General features: G+C 36.0%; 1 protein-coding gene across 1 annotated transcript; it reads left to right on the top strand.

Annotated features, from left to right (window-relative positions):
* The first annotated feature begins 1,518 nt into the window (after positions 1-1,518).
* DNAJC10 (DnaJ heat shock protein family (Hsp40) member C10) lies at positions 1,519-24,102 on the top strand. The gene is made up of 23 exons (XM_039698918.1): positions 1,519-1,721; positions 1,994-2,352; positions 4,281-4,446; positions 6,171-6,221; positions 7,618-7,700; positions 7,885-8,016; positions 8,914-9,007; positions 9,227-9,304; positions 10,501-10,544; positions 10,899-11,036; positions 12,449-12,538; positions 13,621-13,734; positions 14,502-14,616; positions 16,334-16,461; positions 16,722-16,838; positions 17,617-17,718; positions 18,746-18,901; positions 19,254-19,387; positions 19,836-19,889; positions 20,262-20,409; positions 20,888-21,007; positions 22,144-22,260; positions 22,531-24,102. The coding sequence occupies exons 2-23, from the start codon at positions 2,152-2,154 to the stop codon at positions 22,540-22,542; spliced, it is 2,394 nt and encodes a 797-aa protein (XP_039554852.1). The 5' UTR covers positions 1,519-1,721; positions 1,994-2,151; the 3' UTR covers positions 22,543-24,102.
* The last annotated feature ends 550 nt before the right edge of the window (positions 24,103-24,652 follow it).

Genomic DNA, 24,652 nt, shown 5'->3' with positions numbered 1-24,652 from the left:
ACATCAGCTTGAAAAAAATCACAGCAATATGATAAACCTAGGATAGTTAGGTGCTAAAATGATCAGAATTGTCAGGACTATATAAAAGCATTTGCTCACCATCTCTTTTAATGTTGAAATCAGCCATTCAAAGACATTGACAAAATGAACAGCAGAGTAACTCATAAAACTCAGTACCATTAGGAATTCAAACAAGTATTTGAGTGAATAATTACAGACATACACTGCTCGCAAATATATATCTTAACTTATTTTAAAGGTTGTTATTATTAAATCCAGAAATGCTTATTCTTGTATTCCTCCAGCTAAACAGGAGAGCTTTTACCTATTCCACAATATCTAGTTCATTGCATGTGAGTTCTGGGACACAACTGATTTTCCTTACCTGGAAACACTTGTCAGTTACACAAAACTTACTTGAGACCGACAAATTTCATAGGTTTTATGTTGATTTATATTTATATTATATACTGAAGTGTTGTAATATGTCTGATTTTACGTATCATCATATGGTAAATGAGCTTTTAAAGACTGCAATACACTAACCCCACCCCATCTGAAAGACCCCAGGCCACTGAATACACACATAAAGGAACAAGCATGGCAACAGAGAGTCAGTGCTTCTGCATACAGAAGCATCTAAATTCCCAAAACTGAAAATTAAAAGCAAAGGCACCACCCACTGAGCTACTTCAGCACATAACCACTGGGAAGGAAACATAAATGCTTCAGCAGATATAATTTCACCAATAGTTTGACAGATGTTGTGGTTTCTGTAATAACATGTAATGTGAACATCATAAACTAATTTTTCAGGTACGCTATACTGGAGTATATATTTGTATTTGTTGATTCAATATTTTTTTCCTAAATATGTTTCACAATGGAAGTTTATTCAGATAGCTGAAACTAAGGAGCAAGGACAAAAACCATTCCCTTTCAACAACGAGCCTTAGGTACTTCTATGTTACTTTGATATTGTCAGAAGCAGAAGTAGTCAAAACTTATGATTGGTTCCATCTACATAAACAAGAGCAAGGGAGTGAACCAAGACTTTTTAACATAACTTCAAACCAAGCAAGTGCACAGAGGGGCAAACACTCAATTATAGGCATTGCAATATAAACTCAAATCATCTTTGAAACAGAAAATACTTGCAAAGACTTCTTGCAATGTGTATGTATTTTATAACCTGCTTTTTAGGCCCTGCTCATGAAACAACGTACTTTTTTTTTCACCACAAATGGTGGCATTTTTTTAGTGCTTAAGCTATTAAGTGCTTAATAGTTCTTAGCCCCATGTGAACTTTTAAAATAAGTCCCCCAGAACACCCCTCCGCTGGCTCCAAGGCCCCAGAGGCTCTTCGGGCGAGGTCTGAGCAGGAGCCTGCGGCAAGCCCCGCTCCTCAACCCCGCCGCGGGCACCGCTCCCTCCGGACCCGCCGGGGCTCCCCGCGCCGCACTGCCCTCAGCGGGCGGTGGCAGCCGGGGGCGGGCCCGGCTGAGGAAAGGGCGGGCCGGGGCAGGAGGGCAGAGCGCGGCGGCCGCCCCGCCCCGGTGCCTCCCCGGCCCTCCCGCCGCAGCCCGGCCCCGCGGGGCTCCGACCTGTGCGCTCCCGGCGAGCGGCTCCTCCGCCCGGCTTTGTCTGCGAGGGGCGTCCGCAGCCTCCCTGGCGGGCAGCCCCCGGCCCTTTGCGCGGAATGAGCCCCGGCGCTGCCGAAGGTGAGTATGAGCCCTCCTGCACCCGCCCCTTTAATGCGGTACAGGTGTGTGGCTTTTAGTGCCATTCGGCGTAGCTGTGCTTGGTTATCCCAATTAAGGTAACAATTAAGAGGTGGTCTGCCACTTGTGTGGTTTTCAGAAGGAAGATAATTAGCCATCCAGAAAGTTCAGTGCTCACGTGCAGTCCGCACAAGCTGATGGTGCGGTGCATTACCAACCTGTGTTTATTGAAGAGGTCGTATTTAATTGTTTTTTCTTCTGTCATCTTACAGGGTGTCTCCTTAGCAAGACTCGTGACATGAAGTAAAACAAGCGTTTTGAAGAGCTCTGCCATAAATACAGCTGTATCTCTGAATGTTGGCACATTTACTGGAGACTCTTCCCAAAGTCTGTTTGAATCAGAGCCTGTGAAATTTCCAAAAGCTTCATAATGGAGCTTTTAGCATCCAAAGGAGATTATATTAGGTATTTCAAAAGGTCTTTCTTGCTAGTTTTAGTATGTATAATAGTTCTTGTGTGCACTGATCAGGACTACTATAGTTTACTTGGAGTATCCAAAGAAGCAAGTAGTAGAGAAATACGACAAGCATTCAAAAAGCTGGCATTAAAGTTGCACCCTGATAAAAATCAGGTAAGTTACCTTTTTCACAAGTCAAAGATGTTGACTTAATGGATCTCAGTGTTTAAACAAAAAGCAGTTTTAATTTATCAAAAATGTGTGTCTGTTGTTGGGAAGTAATCACCTGATAATACATTTTGACTCAGATTTTCTGCAGAGAAAATTTACAAAAAGTGGTTGAGTTGTCATATGTGGTTGTGTTGAATTTGGGCTGCATTAAATTTCCATAGTAAAAAGAGTCAAGATTCTTTAATTCTCACAGTTTTGTAACTAGAGGAAAACTTCTTTGTGTACGATATTACCTTGTTGGTAAGCTGTTGAGTTTTCCTCTTTCCATTTTGTTTTGGGGCACTTGCTGTTTCCCTGCCCGAATCAAATAAGAACAGCCTGTTCTGAGACATCAGTCTCCAAGTATCAAATAGAACAAAACAGACATCCTGGGATAAGGGATATAAACAGACATCCAAGGGATAACAGTCGAGGTTACTCTGGACTACCTGGAGAGAGAAGATTGGGATGGCTCAGTCTGTGCTAGTGTATTTCTCAAATACAAAGAAATCGCTTTTAAACATCATCAGTTTTTCCTTTAAACTACTTGAAATAAGCAGAAATTCACAGGAAATAAAAGGGTTTAGAACTTTTTATGTACATCTGCATGGAGTCCCAAAAGACAGCAGTACTTCATATCAGCTCAGGGCCTGCCTTCACTGACCACACTGGAGCCTCTGACAGAGCTCAGTGAGAAAGCCAAATGTCAGTAAAGTTAGGAATGCCAACTTGTAGCTATGAAATGAAAGTTTTCTCTGTTGACACTTTCAAAATAATGGCCTTTGGGGTCAGATTCTGTTGTTTCCTGCAAATACTACTGAAGATTTTTCAACAGGTTATTTTCAACCTTAGCAATGACATATAGAAGATGAGCCCATTAGACAAATTCCATAATTAATTAATTTCCTGTGTATCTAGCTAAAACAAAAGATTCTGTTGTTTCCTGCAAATACTACTAAAGATTTTTCAATAGGTTATTTTCAACCTTAGCAATGACATGTAAACGATAAGCCCATTAGACGCATTCCATAATGGTAATTAATTTCCTGTGTATCTAGCGAAAACAAAAATCTTAAGAAGTGTCTTTTAAATGAAATGTGTAAGCAGAAGTTAAAAGGGCGGGACTGTGTGGTACATTTTGCACACCACTGTTACACTGTACCTGTGCAGATCCCACACTTAGATTCACAATATGTCTGTAGATTTTTCACCATTCTAATTCCCAAGCTACCTGAAAAATCTTAAGAAGTGTCTTTTAAATGAAATGTGTAAGCAGAAGTTAAAAGAGCAGGACTGTGTGGCACATTTTGCACACCACTGTTACACTGCACCTGTGCAGATCCCAAACTTAGATTCACAATATGTCTGCAGATTTTTTACAATTCCCAATTGTAAAGCTAATTCCCAAGCTATCTAGAATAAAAATGCTTTTTAAATAAAAGGAGGAGGCATCAGTCTACACTGTCAAGACCAGAAGGGATGAATCTGTCTCTAGCAGACCTTTTGAACTGGTCAAGTAGGGATTCTAGGGGAATGGAAAAGATTATGGAGGAAATGGTATGTCTTCATTCTTGAGTATTTTTTAAAATTCCACTGAAGAGAGAGCTAAAAAAATAGGGTTCCCTGGAGAGTGTTACAGCCTCCTACCAGTTCACTTTGTGTTTCAGTTGGTACTTTAGTGAGGATGGAAGAAATAAGAGGACACATCTGGCTTCAGGAAAGGAAAAGGTTACTGTAGTTTGATTTGAGATCATAGTGCAATGTTTGCTTCCATCACAACTGACATCCTTAGCAAGCAACTAAAAATATTTCCAAAGATCATTTTCTCAGAATTATATGCACTATATGGTTTATCAATTAATTAATTACTAATTCTAATTTTCCTTCCATAGAATGATCCAAATGCACATGAAAATTTTTTGAAAATAAATAGAGCATATGAAGTACTTAAAGATGAAGATCTGCGGAAGAAGTATGATAAATACGGGGAGAAGGGTCTTGAGGATCAGCAGCAGGGAGGCCGTTACGAGAGCTGGCACTTCTATCGCTATGATTTTGGTAAGTTATGGTGTGTGTTTGTGATTTGCTTAAAACAGGCACAAGGAAATGCCATATTCAGATCTATATCAGAGCTTTTTACATGTTTCTTATGTACTCTCTCCAGATTTCTGTCTGTTCTGTAGCTGTCAGTTTCTCTCTGCTGGCCCAATATTTTATTTACCCTGTTAATGGCTACCCAAAGATGCAATCTATTTACCTAGCCTTTTGTTCCTGCTGCTTGCCTTTTTGTAGGTCATCTAACTTCTTGTTTATTTTTTTAAAGTGCAAAGATTTTCTTTCACTTAAATGTCAGTGTTAATATTTCATCAGGATTCTTTTTAACTTTTTAATGCAGGAAGAACTTCAGGGGGATTTTGAGAGGAAATTTTTGCACTGTCAAGCCTATTTGATATGCAGTTATACAATTAGACATCAGTAAAGAGGTAGCAGAAACTGAAAAAAAGAACAGAATAATACCTAAAATGATCTTGACACAAGTTACTTAATGTCTGTCTCAACAAATTTTAGATAGTTGTAGGGAAAGGCTGCAATGAATGATTCTCAGAGCTGTTGCAACAGTAGTAAACTACAGCAGAGAGCTGAGGAACATAGTTGGGTTGGGATGAAAGAAACAGCTGAAAGGAGCCTCTACCTTGGCAACAATTTTTTCCTAGTGTTGTTTGATTTAATATGTCCCAATCTCTAAGAAATTAATGTCTGTGCAGATTGAAATTGAATAAACCAGTGGCACAAGTATCACAGGAAAATATGGAAATTAGCCTGGAACTTCCTCAGATTTAAATTTTATCTCCCTGAATTTTCACTGCTTGATTGAGAAACAAAATCCTGAAATGTCCATTAATCAGTGATTTAGGGAGCATCTATTTTTATATTTTATGTGTGTGTGTATGTATATAAAAGTATAGCTTTATATATATTTATATGTATGGATGAGCATATATACTATATTACATGAGATATAAATAGAAAGTAACATAAAAAGTACCTTGTCACCTGTAGATATTAATTTCTCTCATTATTTATTTGCATTTGATCCCTGTGTACTTCAGGTGAAATGGCATCTCACCGTGTTAGGTACTGTAAAAATCTGCAACCATAGTAGCATAATGTGATGCTCTTTAATAGCATTTTTGGTACTCTGCACTGCCTTTCTTGTGTAGTTGAAGTAGTGGAGTGTTTTGTAGTGATGCCCTAGGTAGGACTGGTTAGTTTTGTCTTCCTTATCTCTGTTCTACCCACTTCATTCCACTACATTCACACACACACGTTGTTAGCAGAAAAGCCTGTGGCTGGAAACACCTTTTGATCGAAATGTTTGGGTAGCCAGAGGCTGAGAAAGTGTGGAAGTTTCTGGACATTACATACAGCTCTCAGTGAGAGCTGAGGCTTCTTGGATTTTAATCTGACAGCTGGATAATGTTATTTCTAACAAAATTTCTCTTGCCATATCAGCAGTATTTCTAATTTCTGCTGGCTTCATGGTTGGTTACTAAATTATCTAAAGAATGTTTTGATAGTGGCTGTGGTAGCGTGAGAGGGACTGAGCTAGCGAGAGGTTAAACTCAGGGTCCATCGTGCTAAACAAGGGCAGCATTTTTGTAAAACCTCTTTGCCAGCTTAGTATTTCAACTTAAATCTACTGTCTTCTCTTGTGCATAAGATGATAGTTTGTTTGTTTTAAAGGTGGAAAAATAAAAGCAATTGTTGGGTTTTTTTAATAGGTATTTATGACGATGATCCTGAAATTATAACATTGGATAGAGGAGAATTTGGTAAGTTCTTTAAATAAATAGACATGACAACCCAAAGTAGAATTTTTACATATTGAGCTGTGTCTTGGTAGGCTTTTCTTACCTGTCTTCACAAACGCATGTTGGAGCATCATCTTCACATGAGAAAACAAACAACAAAAGAAAAAACCTTAATGCTTCCTGTTAAATACTAGATGGAAAATCAATCAATATCAATAAACAGCTTCATTAAGTTTTAGAGCTATTTTGTGAGGTCTGTAAAAGGAAATTATTTGAATTAAAATTTTGTTACTCCTAATTTATCATCACTGTTTCTCTTGTATAAAAACACACTTGATAGAACTTTTCTAATATATTTTTTTCTGTGAAATCCAGTCAGTTGTGTGTAGTTGAAAACCAGAAGGTGATACCAGATGCTAAAAACACAGCTAGGGAGAACAAGGTGTGGAAAGATAACAGTTTCTATGTGAATATTGTCGAGGTTTTTTTTCTTTTCTGTAAAATCCAGTCAGTTGTGTGTAGTTGAAAACCAGAAGGTGATACGAGATGCTAAAAACACAGCTAGGGAGAACAGTTTCTATGTGAATATTGTCCAGTTTTTTTTCTTTCAAAATTACAACTAAGTTGTTTGTAACTAAGAGAGGCTAGAGTAAAAATACTGGATTTTGTGTGAGTCTGGTTTCCTGTGTGCAAGATTGGACATACATGCTGAATTAGTCTTGTAAACTGTTCTAAGAGAAGACCCTCATGATGCTTTCCCTGAGACCACAGTCTTGCTTTGGTTAATCTGTTTGTAGGGCTTAATTGTCTTTTTTGTGAGGATATTTTAATACAGGCAAATGAAGGTTACAAAATCCACTACATGAAAATTGGACAGGCTAAAAGCCAAATAATTAAAGCTGATAACTGCCCTTTTTGTATATTTTGTTGCTGTTGTTTTCTTTCATAAGCAAGGTGATTTAAGTTTCCCTTGACTTTTCTAGTAATTATATTAACTTGGATTTTTAAATTACATTAGACATGATTTCTTCATAAAAATACTGCCAGGTGAGACTCACTAAATACCTAAAGTAATACAAAGAAATGGAAAATTCTAGTGGGTAAAAATCTTATAGAATTTTTTCTTTTGTAACTAGACTTACACTATGACACATTTCAGCTAGAATAATCTGCAGACAGTACTTTTTTTCTTAATTAATAGAACAAGTGCTGAAAGTCAGGGTGCTGATACCTTCTGAAATAGGATTTCTACGCACCTGCCTACAACAGCAGGTTCATCTCAGTTACTGTTACTGTGCCTGACATTAAATACTTCATACAGCTTTTGGGGAATACAGTATAGCAAAAGTGTACATCCTGGATGTAACTACAGTGCAGATGTGCATGATTTACTTACAATTTTCTTCTATCCATCTAGATGCTGCTGTTAACTCAGGAGAACTGTGGTTTGTGAATTTTTATTCTCCACGATGCTCCCACTGCCATGATTTAGCACCTACGGTACGTAAACCAAGTAAATGAACTCTGAAAAGTCATTGGTTTTATAGCATAAAACTTAATGAAGTAGATTTTTACACTGAGGCTGAAACCAAACACAATTCAAAATGCCAGAAATAAAACATGTGCTCATTTTTCATTATATCTTTATAGTAAAATAGCCTCTTTTTTGACTTTTTTTTTTTAGTGGAGGGAGTTTGCTAAGGAGCTGGATGGAGTGATACGCATTGGAGCTGTGAACTGTGGAGATAACAGAATGCTCTGTCGAATTAAAGGGATTAACAGTTACCCCAGTCTGTACATTTTCAAAACTGGAATGGTGAGTGATTAGACTTCAAGTGTTTTTAGAATGAAATCTTGAGAAGTGTTTCTTTAATACTTGTTCAGTCAGAGATATTTTTTTATAAAGATCTTCCTTTATGTTACTTCCTTTAGTGATAAATACAACTTTTTCTTTACCTTGGTCAAATTATTTTACAAAGTTAACATCAAAAAATGTATTTGTCAATATATATAATTTATATTTTATATATATATAATTTGAAATAAATGCTAATATATTTTTACAATGGTTTTTCTGAATAATTTTTCTGTGCAACAAATAACTTCTGATTGGGAAGCTGCTGTCAGCAGAGGTGCTGTAGCTAAGCAAAAAGTCTCCTTGAACGGTTTCTCTGATAGTGTTCTAAAGGACTTTTCGTACAAAGCATAGTCAGTAGTTTTGAGTCTGAAATAATATGACCATATGCCTAAAGAAACTTGGAAATTGCTTCTGCAAGATTCCCTCCATGCTACCTGCATGATGTGTGTCACCCTTTATAGCTGCTTGCTAAGTCGTGGTGCTGAGGTGGTGTACAAAGTGCACTTGAATAGATGGGTACATTTTGACAATGATAACTTTTAAGAGGTTGAATGCTAAATGGAGTGATGTAAGCAATTTTTATTTAAATAGAAATACAATCATTGGGAGTTAGTGTTTCTAAGACTAAATTATCCTCATGTTGCAGCGTTTGGAAAGAAATCGCATTACAAAATTTAATTTAAGGTTAAATTTCAAACATTCTGATAGGGGAGGGATAGAACAATTATGGTAGTAGTAGGAGTTGGTCCTGCAGTTGCTTAAGTACTCTTAGAAGAATATAGTAGGTTTTGGGATGGGTTATTTGTCTTTTTTTTTTTTCTTAACTTGATAAACTTTACTTTTTGTCTTCTATAGCAACCAGTGAAATATTATGGAGACAGGTCAAAGGAGAGCTTAAAGAACTTTGCCATGCAGTATGTTACAAGCACAGTCACTGAGTTATGGGCAGGTAATGTTCACGTGTTTGGCTTGGGGGGCTGTTGTTGAAATTGTTTTTACTTTATAAAATGGAGCAGAAACTATGCATATGACTGAATCTGTCAACTATTGCTACGTCTTCTTTTTGAGAATAAAAATAGTTTATGTAATTTGTTAATACAAATATAAAACCTTGTTTCATGGTCATGTTTAACTAGTCGCAAACTGATGCAAATTGCTTCACTCTTAGGAAATTTTGTAAATGCTATTGAAACTTCATTTGCATCTGGTGTTGGTTGGCTGATCACCTTCTGTGCTGAACGTGGGGGTATGTACATTAAATACTTTTTAAATAATGTGACAAAAAGGACTTCTGTTGATAGCAGTGTAATCCCTTTTGCTGCTAAAAACCATCTTAGGTCACCACAGTATTGGCCTGTAGGTCCTTTAAGCTCTCTGTTAAAAGCAGTGTGACAAAAGGGACATTACAGAAGCACATAACATAATATTTCCATTAATGTCTTGTAAGTCATTAAAGCAGCACTCTAGTGTAACCCATCAGGAGGGGAAGTGGCAGAAAAGGTTCCTCCCTTCAGTTTCCAGCTCAGGTGACAGCCACTGCTGAGGTACGTGCCAGCTTCTCAGGATAGCTGAGTAGCAGAAAGGCTGTATCTCCCCCTTAACCACCAATATTACAATGTAGCTGAGTAAGTTCCAAGTTAGGTTTGCACTCAGTAATTGGCTCTTACCACTGGCTTGACATCAGAGTAGTTTTTTGTAGTTTTTTGTTTGTCCCTGAACTTTTTTTTGGATCAGTACTGGATACAGTATATGAGAGGGTTACTTGGTTAGCTGGTGGAGCTAAGTAAATGCACTACACCTTGGACAAATAAAGACTTCTCAGCCTTATGAAGAGACCTTTGTTCTAAGAACTGAATAGCCAGAGCTTCAGTCTTGGATTTACATTTGTAAATAGCTCGATTTCAAGTTGCAGACATTTCGTTATTAATTTTTCAACTTTGTTTCAGTTAAGGAGAAGCTGATCCCTCTTATTTTTTAAAAAAAATCTGCATCCAAAGGCAACTATTCAAAGTCTGGATGGATAGTTGAAGCATATTATATATTTATAGTAGTGAATTATTATTTGTATTATAGAAAATTGATATATCTGTTGAAATATCATTCCAAGACTCTATGTAGATAGATTAATTTTTTTAAGTGATTTACAAATTTTAAAGGTCAGTCTTTACAGTAGAGAAAACAGTAAAATTGTTTAAATGAGAATTTTGTGTTGATGAAGCAAGAGAATGTTATTTGAGAGTTTTTTTAACCTAGATTAGACAGTCATTAAGTGCTGATTATTAGATATGACAACTCAGGAATACTGGATGAACAGCCAGGAAGCATGCCATTGGAAATGGTCAAGTATTTTGGGAGGAAAGGGGCAATTCCAAGCACGAGTCAATTTAGTGCATTAATAAGGTGAAGTTTTGTGTTTGTAAATAAGTAATTTTTGTTTTGCAGATTGCTTGAGTTACCAAACCCGCCTTAAGCTAGCTGGCATGTTGGTAAGCAGTGTTCCACTTTGAAAGCATTACCTGTTATATTTAAAACAAAATAACAGAAGTGAAAGCTTCAAATTGTAACTAAAACTCTCACTGAGTTTAGTAGAACCAAGATATCACCTGTTAATTTTCAGAAGAATTCAATACTTTGCCTGAGTAGCTTTTGAAATAACAAGCTGTAAGAATTTTATAAAATAAGGACTAATATTATATAATAAATTACAGTGTTGTTTCTTTTCATTTTCTAAGTATTATAAATAATTCCCATGTTGGTATTTTCAAAAGCATTTTTTGTACCTGAAATTTAAAAATACTTTTCTTTGGATTTGTTTTGTGTTGTTTTTTTCCTAATTACAGGAAGGTCTTGTTAATGTGGGCTGGATGGACTGTGGCACCCAGGGTGAGCTTTGTGATAATTTAGATGTCTCATCTAGTACTACTGCATACTTTCCACCTGGAGCCACCATAAGTAACAAAGAGAAAGGAGGTGTTCTGGTATGACTTGCCTTTTATTATCTATTTAGATAAACAAAGTGATAACCATGCTAAAGAAATGTAAAATCATTTCCAGACTGATGATACACAACTGAAAAGATGCTTTTTTCTCTTCTAAGCTGGTATGCTCTGCTGTGAGTTTATATCCCTGTGTGTGCTCAGGCAGTGATCCTGGAGGTGATTCCAGTTTGCTGGGAGAGTGAACAGCAGCCTGTGACTGTGCCTGGCCACTCCCCAGGAGCCTCCCTGAGCAGCTCTGGGAGTGCAGGGCTGGGAAGTGCTCTGTCACTGGCCCAAAGCTGCTTCTAACACTGCTGCCCAGCTCTCCAGGGCAAGCCTGGGAGTCTCTTCTCCCAAGTAAAAACTGATAGGACAAGAGGAAATGATCTCAAGCAAGGCAGGTCTAGATTGAGTATTAGCAAATCTTTCTTCAGCAGAAGGATTGTGAGGCCCAGAGGGATGTGGTTGAGTCACTATCCATGTGTAGACAGGTCTCAAGCAAGGCAGGTTTAGATTGAGTATTAGCAAATCTTTCTTCAGCAGAAGGATTGTGAGGCCCAGAGGGATGTGGTTGTGACTACAGTGACTACACAGGGTCACTGTCCATGTGTAGACGTGGTTTAGAGTAGTGAACTTGGCAGCTGGTTACAGCTTGGACTCAATGATCTTAAAGGTCTTTTCCACCCTAAATGTTTCTATGATCTTTGATGTGCCCCTGATGTTTTATTCCAGAAATAATATACACCAGGTATCATAAGTTTGAGAAATGCTACCCTGACATGTGTGATAAAAGTACTCCTACAGTGTCTGTCAGTACAAATTTTACTGCTCAGTTCTGTTCTAAAATTGCAACCCACATTTGTATGGTAGTTTTAACTTCCCTAATTGATGGGAGACATTTCTGTTTGAAGCACGACTTGTTCCTTTATTGTCACTACTGTTACCTATATTTTTTAAAGGAGGAAAATAAATTGCAACCTACCTACTTTGAACCTTTTAACTTACCAGCTCAGTTACTGATTCATATTACTTCCAAAATTTTACATGTTAAGGAAACCTAAATATCTCTACAGTGCAGTTAAGGAAGGCTGTAAAACTAAATTGGAAATCCTGTAAATTTGCTTGTTGGATTTGGTGTGAAATTTGAATTTCACACTCTTTGGTCTCTGTCTTGACAAAATACAATTTCTTGAGTTGAATATTGTAGGCAAGTGAGCTAAAAAGCAGTGTTCTGAGAGTCATGTTTGTGAAATTACATGTATGAAAAAGAAGTTGATCAAATAAATATTATTAACTACATTCTCCGTTTGATTGAAGGGAACAAATCAGAATAAATTCCCTGACACTTTGAGTACTAATCAGGTTGATGTTTGTAATTCCTTGTAATAAAGACAGGTAACTTTCTATCCTAGTTTCTTAATTCCTTGGATGCCAGAGAAATATATCAGGAAGTAATGAAGCATCTCCCAGACTTTGAAATCATCTCTGCAGCATCATTAGAGGTAAATTTTTTTAAATATGCTAAGATTTCTTCAAATCATATATCTTTATATTTTTATTATTTTCTGTGTTTGATAAATCCTGTTGACATAACTTAGCATTTAACTGAGTATTACTTCTTTTTTTTCTGTACCCAAAATAATTTAACACTGTTTGTCTACATTTGCTTCTATTGTTTAGCAAAATAACAAAAGTAAGGGGAGGAGATTTCATAGTAATATAGGAAATCACAGAAATTGCCATTGTAACTCACTGTGCAACTGCAGTTTTCTGGTAATTTTTTTGAATCAAAGAGAATTGTAGAGAATTTTAGTTTAAGTGTGTTTCGTTTGGGAATTTAGAAAAGAAAAAATACTTATTAATCCGTGGTAGTTTATGTATGAACTGAAGTTATATTTTTATTATTTTCTGTGTTTGATAAATCCTGTTGACATAACTTAGCATTTAACTGAGTATTACTTCTTTTTTTTCTGTACCCAAAATAATTTAACACTGTTTGTCTACATTTGCTTCTATTGTTTAGCAAAATAACAAAAGTAAGGGGAGGAGATTTCATAGTAATATAGGAAATCACAGAAATTGCCATTGTAACTCACTGTGCAACTGCAGTTTTCTGGTAATTTTTTTGAATCAAAGAGAATTGTAGAGAATTTTAGTTTAAGTGTGTTTCATTTGGGAATTTAGAAAAAAAAAATACTTGTTAATCCATGATAATTTATGTATGAACTGAAATTGAGTCTTAAAAGTAGCTCATGTCTTGGAGGAAAAACAAAAGCAAACCTCTTTCCACACGTGTAGCTGCACACAGCAGCATAATTTCCAACAGGAAATCCACACAGAAACAACAACATTAGAGTGCAGCTTGTAGCCAGCTTGCTCTCAGATTTTTCCACTTCCTCGATTATGATGCAGTAAAAGGAAGTTTAGTGGAAGGACTGCATGAAAGAATTTGTTTAGTGGAGGTCTTTTGGAGATGAATGACTGGACTTTTGCCTTTATCAATCACAAAAGTATTTTACACATTGGTGTAGTTGGGATTAATTTTTTGTGGTTTTGTTGGTTTGTTTTCTCCTGTGGTTTAAAGGACCGTCTGGCTCATCACCGGTGGCTGCTTTTCTTCCAGTTTGGGGAGGGGGATAAATCAAATGTGCAGGAATTTAAGAAACTGAAATTTTTACTGAAGGATGAGCATATTCAGGTAAGAGTGCTCACTCATCTAATGTTAAATGCTGTTTACATTCCAAGAACAAGTCATGGTTTTCATTGTTATTAGCTTTTACCAGCACATGCCACCTCTGGTACTGGAAGAGATATACTATCATATAGTAGATCTGCAATGAAGTGTTTTATTTAAAGCAGTCACTTACATTTCCTGTACGTTTTTAATAATTTAAAAGTAGAAAGAGATTATCTTTTAAATCTGCTCTGTCGTTGGAAATGTTGCTGCAGAGCCCATTCAGTTAATAATTATAAATTAATATTCCAACATCAAATTTACATGTGTGGAACTATATTTTGATTATTCAGAAAACCCTGTGATCATGTTGATTATTTTCTTAATAAAAAAGAAACAGAGTTCAAACTTTGCAGTAAAGGCTGACGGATTATATTATTCCATAAAGTTTGTATTTTTTTAATTCTTGCTTTGACTAGAAGAATTTTAATGTTACATTTATTTTAGGTGTCTTCTTGCTTCCTTGCTGTTATATTTGGAGGGGGGTAAAAGAGAATTCTTTAAATTTTTATTCCCATTTTGGCCTTTAAATTAAAAATTAGCAAGCAACCTGATATAGTTATGCTAGTTTTCCTTGAACATCAATTTTTCTTAAGATCTCACTTTATAAAAAAGGCTATCAGTTTTCCATATTTTTAGCTTTGTTTTCTAACTCTTACTTCCTTTTAAAATATGTTAATTGCTATGAATTAGGCTGCTTTAATTAAAATGGCATTGTCTGTTAAATATAGGTTGGGAAGTTCGACTGTCTTTCCTCACCAACCATCTGCAACAAATTATATGTTTATCAGCCTTGTTTAGCAGTCTTCAAAGGAAAAGGAACTGGAGATTATGAAATTCATCATGGTAAGGGAAACTTTGGCAAGTTTAAATCATGACCTAATCCCTTTGAGATGACAAAATCTTTGGCAAACCACTTTTTTTTCCCAAAGAACAGTTTTGTAGCTTTAATATTTGCTATCTTTCCTCTGACCATAATGTAGCCTCACACAACCTATTTATAATTTCCTTTGGGTTTCTTTTTTCTGTTTTTCCTGGGTAAGCAGTCATCAGATGCTGAGGGATGTAGTTTGTCTTTGCAGTCTGTTTCAACATCATTTGCATAATGACATACAAATGAAATCTCTGAAGCTGATCAGGACAGCTTTTGCTTGGGCAGGATAACCAAAGAGTGTTGTAAGGCACACCCTTCAGAGAGGCCTGACATGCTGGTTACACATGCAGCCAGTTTGACAAACTTGGATTTGGTTTCATGTACCACTGCACTAATTCCATGCTTTGTTAACTTCTGTCCAAGATATTAAGACTTTTACCACTTACTTTCATTTCCAATATCACAGTTTCCTTTCAGGAAAGGCTGGAACTGTGTTACTATTTACTGCTGAAAGGATTTAAAAATGCTGGTTGAAGAAGAAGAGAGCCTAAAGCCAAACTGTAGCTTGCAGGAACAGGTGTAGCTTCATCCAGAATGTGGCACAAGGCAGTTATGCAAGATGAAGTTCTCATTTTTCAGCCTGTGAGGTATTAAAAACAGCATGCTAGGATTAAGTCAGAACCTCAATACTGTTATAAACAGAAAAAGTGAAAAGTCTTTCACTGTTTAGAAAAGATTAGGCTTATCAAGGGAGAGAGATGATCCCATACATCTAATGCTTGGTATCTAAGGAAAAGCCTTATATATTTCCTGTATATGCATTGCTGCAGAGAGGGCAATGAGAGCTCACATCCATGCAGCATTTTTATAATGGTGTGGATTACAGTGGAAGAGAAGTACATTGGACTTCAGTGCATTTTTTTCTGAATGGTTTGGTTTACTATTTAGAAAATAGATGGCATGTAGAACATTTACCAATAGCCAGTCTTTATGAGAAAATAATCCTCAAAAGAATCAGGCTTTTTTATATGCTCTGTTGAAGGGCTCCAACAGTTTAAAATCTAAGAACAGTAATAAATCTTGGTAAGTCATTGTGCAGTGACTTCAGAATTGGTTAACCTAAAATTCTTAGACAAACTCATTTCTGCTGACAAATATACAAAGGTTATGAAGAGACTGGATCTTTGCCCAGTGGTGCTGTGTGAGCAGTAATTTCAGTTACACCTAAATAGCTGTGATTAATCAGTATAATTTATTTTTCTTGAAGTTTTTACCTTGTCAATCCCTTTGCCATGTCAAGTGAATCTAGAATTGTACTTTTTAATTCCAACGCAAGTAAGATGGTAAAATGACCAATAATACTGTCACAAAAAATTTCATTGTTTTGTTTGACAAAAATGTTTTGTCTTGGATAAAGTATTTATTTGGCTAATATTGGGTAACTGTCCAGTTTAATTTTTAGCCACATATCAACTATCAACCATAGTATGTCCTGCCTGTGTAGGTTTGGACAGTTTAACATTGTCCTCCTAAGAAAAAGCAACATGATTTTATGCTAAATTTACTTAAGCAGGCTGGGTTTAAAGATGAGACAAAGGAGCTGAAAGACTCCTATTGCTTTCAAAGAGTTTTTTAATTACACCTCTTCTGGATAAAAATTAAATTTCCTTTCTACGTTGTTTTTTGAAGGAAAGAAGATCTTATATGACATTGTTGCATTTGCCAAAGAAAGTGTGAACTCCCATGTCATCACACTGGGACCTCAGAATTTTCCTGACAAAGAAAAGGAGCCATGGCTGGTGGATTTCTTTGCACCGGTAAATATTTGATATCTATATGTTCCTTCTTCTAAAATCTGTTCTGTAACTATGTAACAAGGTACTAAGGAGTAGCTTGAAAGTGCCCTTCAGCATCATGAGAGGGTGTTCTAATTCCTCATTCCCTGGCAGCTCTAGTTCCTAACTGGGTTTTGTTTAGTGGGTTCTGTTGTCAAAGCAGCAGATTATTAATCTTGAATATTCTCCTGAGAGCTACCTGTGGGAAAAGCAATTGCACTTACTTGCATTTTGTCTTCTAGTGGTGTCCTCCTTGTCGAGCCTTGTTACCAGAGCTGAGAAAAGCATCTAAACATCTTTATGGTCAGCTTAAATTTGGAACGCTAGATTGTACTGTCCATGAAGGTCTTTGCAACATGGTAAGCTGCAGGAACTAAAGATAAAGAAATACAAATATAATCCTTTCAAACACTATTATTTTCTTTGAATTGGGGGTAGGAAGATATGGGCAGACAATGTTTGTCCTTTAACATTACTTTCCTGAAGGTAAATTGAACAGTAAATTGAACAGGCACTTGTATCATAATTTTTTTTTTAAAGAAGCAAACTATATAACCACTATAGATAATGTATTAATGTGGAATACAGGTCAGATTTTATTCTAATTTCATAGTGTTACTGGAAGACTTCAGAAGTCTCAGAATTTAATAATTCTGGGGGCTGGTATTAATGTCTGAAAATGCATGGAAAATGAACAAAAAAGGACAAACTTTTTCAAGTTTTATTTAGATGTGTTTACCCACTGAGGAATTCAAATGATGGGAACTGACTGTTTGACTGTTCAATGGTAGACAATAGTTATTCACACAGTACAAACATTCCATCTGAGGACTGGGAATAGTTTTAAAGCTAAGGCTTAGGAGGCTCATGGATTAATTCTGTATTTGTGGACCATGGCAAAAGAATTACTGGCTGGTTTTTAAATTGAGAACAGACTATACCATCTCTGAATACAACTGGCACTTTCTCTGTACTGATTTGTTATGGTGTCAGATTCTCACCTGCATGTAAGCCTGAGCACTTGTACTGTACAAACTGAACAGATGAGCAGCTTGAGCCACCAGTACCAGGGACAGCTAGAGGCAAGTCCGAGAGCCTTAATCATTCTGTGCAATTTGTTATTGTCTGTTTTATCAGCATAACATTCGAGCTTACCCAACAACCGTTGTGTTCAATCAGTCTGATGTTCATGAGTATGAGGGACATCACTCAGCTGAGCAGATCTTGGAGTTTATAGAGGTATGTAAATGATAATGTTGGTTGCAGTTGTGTTCTATGCAGTTCATACACAAATACATTCTTCAGCTGGAAGATTCTAAGATTTTTTTTTTTTAATTGGAGAAGGAAAATAAAAGGCAAAAAAACTTCGGGCAAGAAAAGTGATCCAGCAGCTGTCAGTCAGAGACTTGACAACTAATGGATTCATTTATTTCCCTACTCTGTCACATAATTTATTTGAGATCATTAGCAAATAAAGAAAGATCCCTTCCAATGTGCAAAGTAATAGTAATGATTTCTGTCTTATGGAGAGGATAAATGAATTAATATTACATCACTTCCAACTTTTGAGGTGGAAATGCTTCACATACACACTTTGATATAGGAGGGGGTTCACATTTTTGTCAGTTAGATTGCTGCTGTCCACATTTTTCAGCTATCCTTGAACTTTCTTAACTCACAGAACTCCAAATTACTGGTATTGATCACTGTTGATGCCAGAGTTCTGGCAACCAGCTTGTCTCCAGCATTCAGGTTCACTGCTATTTCCACAGGCTATTTTTCACTTTTGGAAAGGACATTTCTCTCCAGGTAGCTCAGAAAAAGCATCTTCAAAAACACATGCAGAAACAGGTGGAGATTAGTCTTTCACTTGGCATTCAGAGGCCCATAGTGCACTATAGGTATTCTTCTGCATTCCAGCTTAAATAGCATGGCTGGGTTTTGTAACACCTGTTTCTGCCAGATAAGCTGCATTTCTTGGTTTTTACCTTCTTTTGTTGAGAAAAGGCAGAAAACCTTATTTTGGAGCCTGGATATTCTTTTTTTATAGTTTTTCTCAACAAATCAGGCATATGATTTTTGGGTTGAAAGAATGTCTTTTGGTGCTTCTGTGCCTTTCAGTGGTGTGGAGTCTTCCCTACCAGAGAAGCAGCCAAATTTCACAGAACAGCCTCGAAATTTGGCACAGTCTGTTTGTACATGCTGGCCCTACATAGGGGATACACTGTGCAACAAAGAGTTATGTCCATGAGCTGTCTTTCTTTAGGATCTTAGGAATCCATCGGTGGTGTCCCTAACACCAGAGACATTTGCGGAATTGGTTCAGAGAAGAAAGCGAGAGGAGATCTGGATGGTGGACTTCTACGCTCCCTGGTGTGGACCTTGTCAGGCCTTAATGCCAGAATGGAAGAAAATGGCCAGGGTAAGTCATATTCAAACACTTTTCTGCTTTTGCTCCTCTTCTGGGAAATTGCTGAGATGGCACAACTGCTTTCTTAAGAGAATTGTCAGATGAGAAAATTTAGAGTCCACTGCTGCCACCAAAACAGGCAATTCCTACCTGACAGTTTTGTATTGTTTCAAATAAAAAGCTTTTATTCAACTTTTTAAAAGCTTCAGTACACTGATACTATAGTCCAGTTTTTTATGTCAGTTACAAGTGTGTAAGGTCATTACACTGTTCTCTCATTTGCAAAAGTAATATTAAGTATTAGTGAAATTGTAGTAGTATTGATTAACATATTTGATGGTAGGTTTTCTTCCTTCTTTTTCAGATGTTAAATGGATTAATCAGTGTAGGCAGTGTGGATTGTCAAAAATATTATTCTTTCTGTCACCAAGAAAGTGTTCGGGGCTATCCTGAAATCAGACTCTTTCCTCAAAAATCAAACATGGCTCATCAATATTAGTAAGTACATTGCTTCAGTTTGGGAAACATTCCATGATGTGAAACAAGACAAATACACCTCTTCTGTTGTATAGAAGAGGTTTATCACAGCTATTAAAATAGGATATTACTGTACTGGATACCATTGGCTTTGTTACTTCAAACTAGTGATTTTATTTTGCCATTTCATTTCAGTAATTCGAAATGACACAGAAGTCTTAATTTTTATTTATTCTCTTAATTGTCTTGGTCTTCTAGTCCTTAATTTTATAGGTTTTAATTCTATCTGTGACAATTTTCATTCATTCAGGTTTGAAAACAGGGTAGAAATATATCCTAAATCAGATGCATTTACATCTTTATTTGATTATCACCACTCTTCAGAGTGGGTTCTTTACAAAGTTTTTTTCCAGAATCATTCAAACTACTGTGCAACTGGCTTTTTGTTTTTTCTTTGACATTTTTACAGTAGCTACAATGGATGGCACAGAGATGCCTATTCACTCAGAGGCTGGGCATTGGGGTAAGTTACTGCACTCACCTTTTTTCACAAGCTGCTTGCTGGGATAAATAAATATTTAAATACTGTGTAAATCAAGAACTAGAAACACTTGGTTATATGTATTGCTTAATTTATGATGTTGAAGTTTCTACATCTTTTCACTTACTGCTTTTAAAATTTGGAGAAATAGCATACTCCTTGCTGTCCACCCATCTCCTGCAGACCATATTATTTTGTTTACCACATTTAAGATGTTATTATCCTATAGTACAAAGTGTGAATAGGGATTTCCAGACTACTCATGTTTTGAATTTCAGAAGCTTTTTTTAAATGCAATTTGCATATTGTTTAAAATTTTGAATGTATTACAATTGTTACTCTTCCTTTACACAGATATTTACCACAGGTGTCTGTAGATCTCACCCCTCAGAGTTTCACAGAAAAAGTTCTGAATGGGAAAGATCATTGGGTCATTGATTTCTATGCTCCTTGGTGTGGACCTTGCCAAAATTTTGCTCCTGAATTTGAGATGCTTGCAAGGGTATGTTTTTAAATGTACTGGCAGTTTGTTATAATTGTAATGGTTAAAATCTTACTCATCAGCACTTTATTTCTTAGCAGTCATCCAAAAACCACAATACCTTCCATGAGCCTCCTACTCATGGGGTGATGCACACTTCTAGGTGCCACTAGACAGTGGGTGTTGTCTCTTCCACAGACAGACACACAGACACCCTCTTTTGAGAACAGATTTCAACTTTTGATGCAGTGGTCTTTGGAGCTGGAGTGTGCTTTTGTGCTTTGGTCTGAATTCAGGTACAAGTGCTCTCTGGATACATAGAGAGACATCTGACACAAGGCTGACAGTCTGGGAAGCAAGCAAGCAACTACTCTGCACTATTTCAAAGATTTGAGCAAGATTTTTTTATTTTTAGCTGCACTGCTGGCTTATTCCACTCACTTGTTTATACTCACCCATGGAAACTTGTAGTTTGTTTCTAATAAATATTTCTTTTCAGGCTGTTAAAGGAAAAGTAAAAGCTGGAAAAGTAGACTGTCAGGCATATGGTCAGACCTGTCAGACTGCTGATATCAGAGCCTATCCTACTGTTAAGTTTTACCCCTACCAAGGAACAAAGGTAAAGTGTAACTGGTGAGCAGATATTGTGAGTAAATGTATTTCATTTCACCTTAAAACTATAGAGAATACTTCTATAACATATTAAAGTGAATTGTTTGTATAACAATCAATAATAATTGTTTGTATAATAATCAATAATACTTAAAATAGTAGGACAGTGACAAATTGCAAATTGATAGAACTAAAATTAATAGTAATTAAAATGCAGGCTTAACCAGAATTAGGGTTTAATATCCAAGGTCTTGGGTGACAAAATGTTTTTCAACCTTTACCAATTCCATCACCAACTACCCAAAAGCAGACGGTCTCTCTCTAAATGAAATATGGACAACTTCATTTTGGCTAAAGAGAAATATAATTAAATGTTGTTATTATATTGAAGGACCAATTTTGACATACAGTGTATTGTAAGACAGATAATTAATGAAAAAGATATGATTGTGTTGTCTCAAAAACAAAGCTTATCAAACTATTTCAGTTATCAGTGGGACTCTCAGATCAGCATTTCCTACTAACAGAGTAATAGTATAAATTAAAAATACAAAGAGTATTCAGATAGTTATAGGGAATTGCCTTTATTCTTGTAACACTAATAAATTTCAGAAATATTATGGTGACTTTTTCAATGTATTAATGCTGAAGAGAAAGTATTCAATGGTTTATGACAGAGAATTGACTTACTTTCCTTTTTTTTAACTAACTTTAATGGGAAGTTCTAGAAATCTTTCATCACACAATCCCACCAAATTCCATGGGATTTTCTGTGGTGAAGGGTAAAGACTTTCTAAGTCTTCAAATAGCCACCCACAGTGACAGATTTCACATAGATTAAAAAGCGGCAGACTTTGTAAGAGCTGTCTAGCTTAAACACTCACCTCAATAAATGTGAGCAAATTGTAACTATTTCAGGTTTCTTCAAGGATCAGGACAAAATTAGCTGCTAGTTTTCAGAACTACACTAAGAGTGATTCTCAGTACAATGTAAATTAGCATTGTTTAAACAGAGACAAAAATATATCCATGAACTATAAATCAAGCTACCAAGGCCATTGTATTTTGCCCTGCTTTCCTCTTGAATTTTGTCTGAAAATTGTGTAACGTATTACCCATATTCTATTTTTATTTTCTTTTAAGAAAAGTGTTCTTGGGGAATACATAGACAGCAGAGATGCAAAAGGTATAGCTGACCTTTTGAATGAAAAATTAGAAGCAATGGAAAAGAAAGAAAAAAGAAAAAAATCTAGAAATAAGGTAAGAACACTTACTGTGGAGCCTTTGCAAAAGACTTGCTGTAAATAATAACTATTTAAAATGATGTTAGTATTTGTTCTTTATCCATACTATTAAATGCAAATTACAGAAGCAAGATTGGGTAAACTTAAGAAGATATTAACACACAGCTACTTAAGAAATGTTTGTCCAGTTGAAAAATTATTGTTATTGAAAACTTTAAAATCATATGAAAAAATATTTTTGTTTGTAGTTTCAGAGAAACTCCATTGTTTATTTTCTTGTCACTAGGATGAACTCTAACTGGTACTGAAGATATATACAATTCAAAATATTCTGAAGCTGTGAAGATAGAAGACACCACAAGGAAAATATAAGGATAGTTACATTGGAGACAAGAGAAGACACATGAAAACAAGATTGAGTTCACAGTCATACACAACTCGATGAGTTCTGTTAAACTGTGGGGAGATGAAAACATTTTGGTTTTGGTGGAGGCAATGTTTCTGCATGTCCCTCTTCTGATATACCAGCTACCTTCTTCCTGGCCAAACACTGGAGTTGACCAGAAATGTGGACTCTATCACTTCTGCCTACCCATTTAGTAGTTCCTTATATTTTTTCTGTCTCTTCTCAAATGCTTTTTGAATGTGGCACTCAGCCTGTGGCTGAATATGCACTCGAAGCACTCTGCAATGCAGAACATAATGACGGATTGTCTATTTGAAAGACAAACAGTTGTACCTGATGATTATTCTGCTTTGGGGTTGCATTATTGTCTAGTCAATGGTTAAGAAATAAAATTAAGAACTGCTAGGAGGATATGTTTGTTGAATTAAATTGCTCTTGCTCTCGAGTGGATTACCCTGTTGTGGCAGTGGTGATGCTACCTGGATGAACAGAACTTTGAAGAGCTTTAGTTGCTTGGTTTGGTTTTGGGATTGTGTTTATTCTTTTTTTTTAAGTAAGAAAGAAAAAAAAATAATTCAAATGTGGTATTAACTTTCAAAGTTTAAATTATGCAATAGAAGCACCTGGTTAAGTCATTAGATCATCACTTTTATCATTGTCTTGTTAAATATGAATGTATTCTGTGGGCATATTTAACCTCTTTTGGCATTACCACTTTCCCTTTCCCTGCAGACCTATTTTTACGTGGGTTTTTTTTGTTTGTTTTTATATAATCTTCAGGCAAGCAGGAGAGCAAGTGCCTTCTTTAATTTAATAATAATGAACACTGTACATTGCAATGTCTCCTCATACTTCTTACTAGAATTCCTGCTCTAAAGAGAAATATTTTTCAGAGCTTCTCCATAGACAAGAAAAATTACAGCAGATGACAAAATGTCTGCAAACAACTGTTTCATGATTTCAATCAAATGCTCCCTAGTACTTGACAGATGGAATTCCCTCCCTGCTCTCTATGTATTTAGACCTAGCATGACTGGTCAGTGTATTATGAGTACTACAAATTTGTAAATACATTGTTATTGACAAGTAACTTATTTCATGAAGAAGGCAGCAAGAAGTGAAGACATACAAGTAACTGAGACATTCAACTGTTTTCCCCCTATTCTCAGGGTTGCCTCTATTGATTTTTCATTTTTGCAGAGACTACTGCATCTATTTTTTAATAAAGTACATCTTCCTACATCCAAATTTAACTTCAAATTCAATCACAGTTAAAAATTAAAATTTTTAAAATAACTGTTTTGGTTAGTTTTTGCATATCACTAGAACTGCAGTTCCTGCCTTCTACGCTCTTCTTGGAGAATGAGGTCTAGGAAAAGTTTTGAAACATATTTAGGCTGGGGGGAAGAGAATTTAGTTTAAATATCAATAAAGTTCATTTTGAAGATATAATTCTGTATCAATATATTCTCTTTGTATCCAGATTTTTAAAGTGCTTGGAGACCAAATGGATGTGTATGGGTGGGGGAAAATAATCTTCCAAATTAGATGATGGAGGTTTCTAAGATTTTCCACGTTTTCATGGATTTTTTTATAAAAATACTTTAAATGTTCTATTATTTAAAGTTTTCAACAGGAAGGCACAGGAATTTACTCCATTTACTGAAACTTGGCACCTGAAAACAGTGATGTTCCAATCCCCAATACTTTCAGCCTTGGTCTTCTCTCTCTGCTAGAATTCAATACTAATTTTATATCCCCCTATAGTTAAAGCCACCACAATTTTGATAATAAACAGCTAAAGGTAAATCATCAACATGATACTAAGTACTTACCCCTAACACTGAACAGACTCCTCCTTTTACTGCCAACTTTATAGGATCTAATAGATTTCTCTAGCTGCCAACAGATATTAATTACAGTTAGTTCAGCAAAATAGAAGAGTGTTTCCCAAATTAATGTATATGACCACTGTGTTCTGCAGACTGTTTCTTGACTAAGA

The sequence above is a fragment of the Passer montanus genome, unplaced genomic scaffold, assembly GCF_014805655.1.
Source record: "Passer montanus isolate IOZ18808 unplaced genomic scaffold, ASM1480565v1 scaffold1, whole genome shotgun sequence".
NCBI classification, from domain to species: Eukaryota; Metazoa; Chordata; class Aves; order Passeriformes; family Passeridae; genus Passer; species Passer montanus.
The sequence above is the reverse complement of the archived record's forward strand: the minus strand, read 5'-3'. Positions and strand labels throughout refer to the sequence as shown.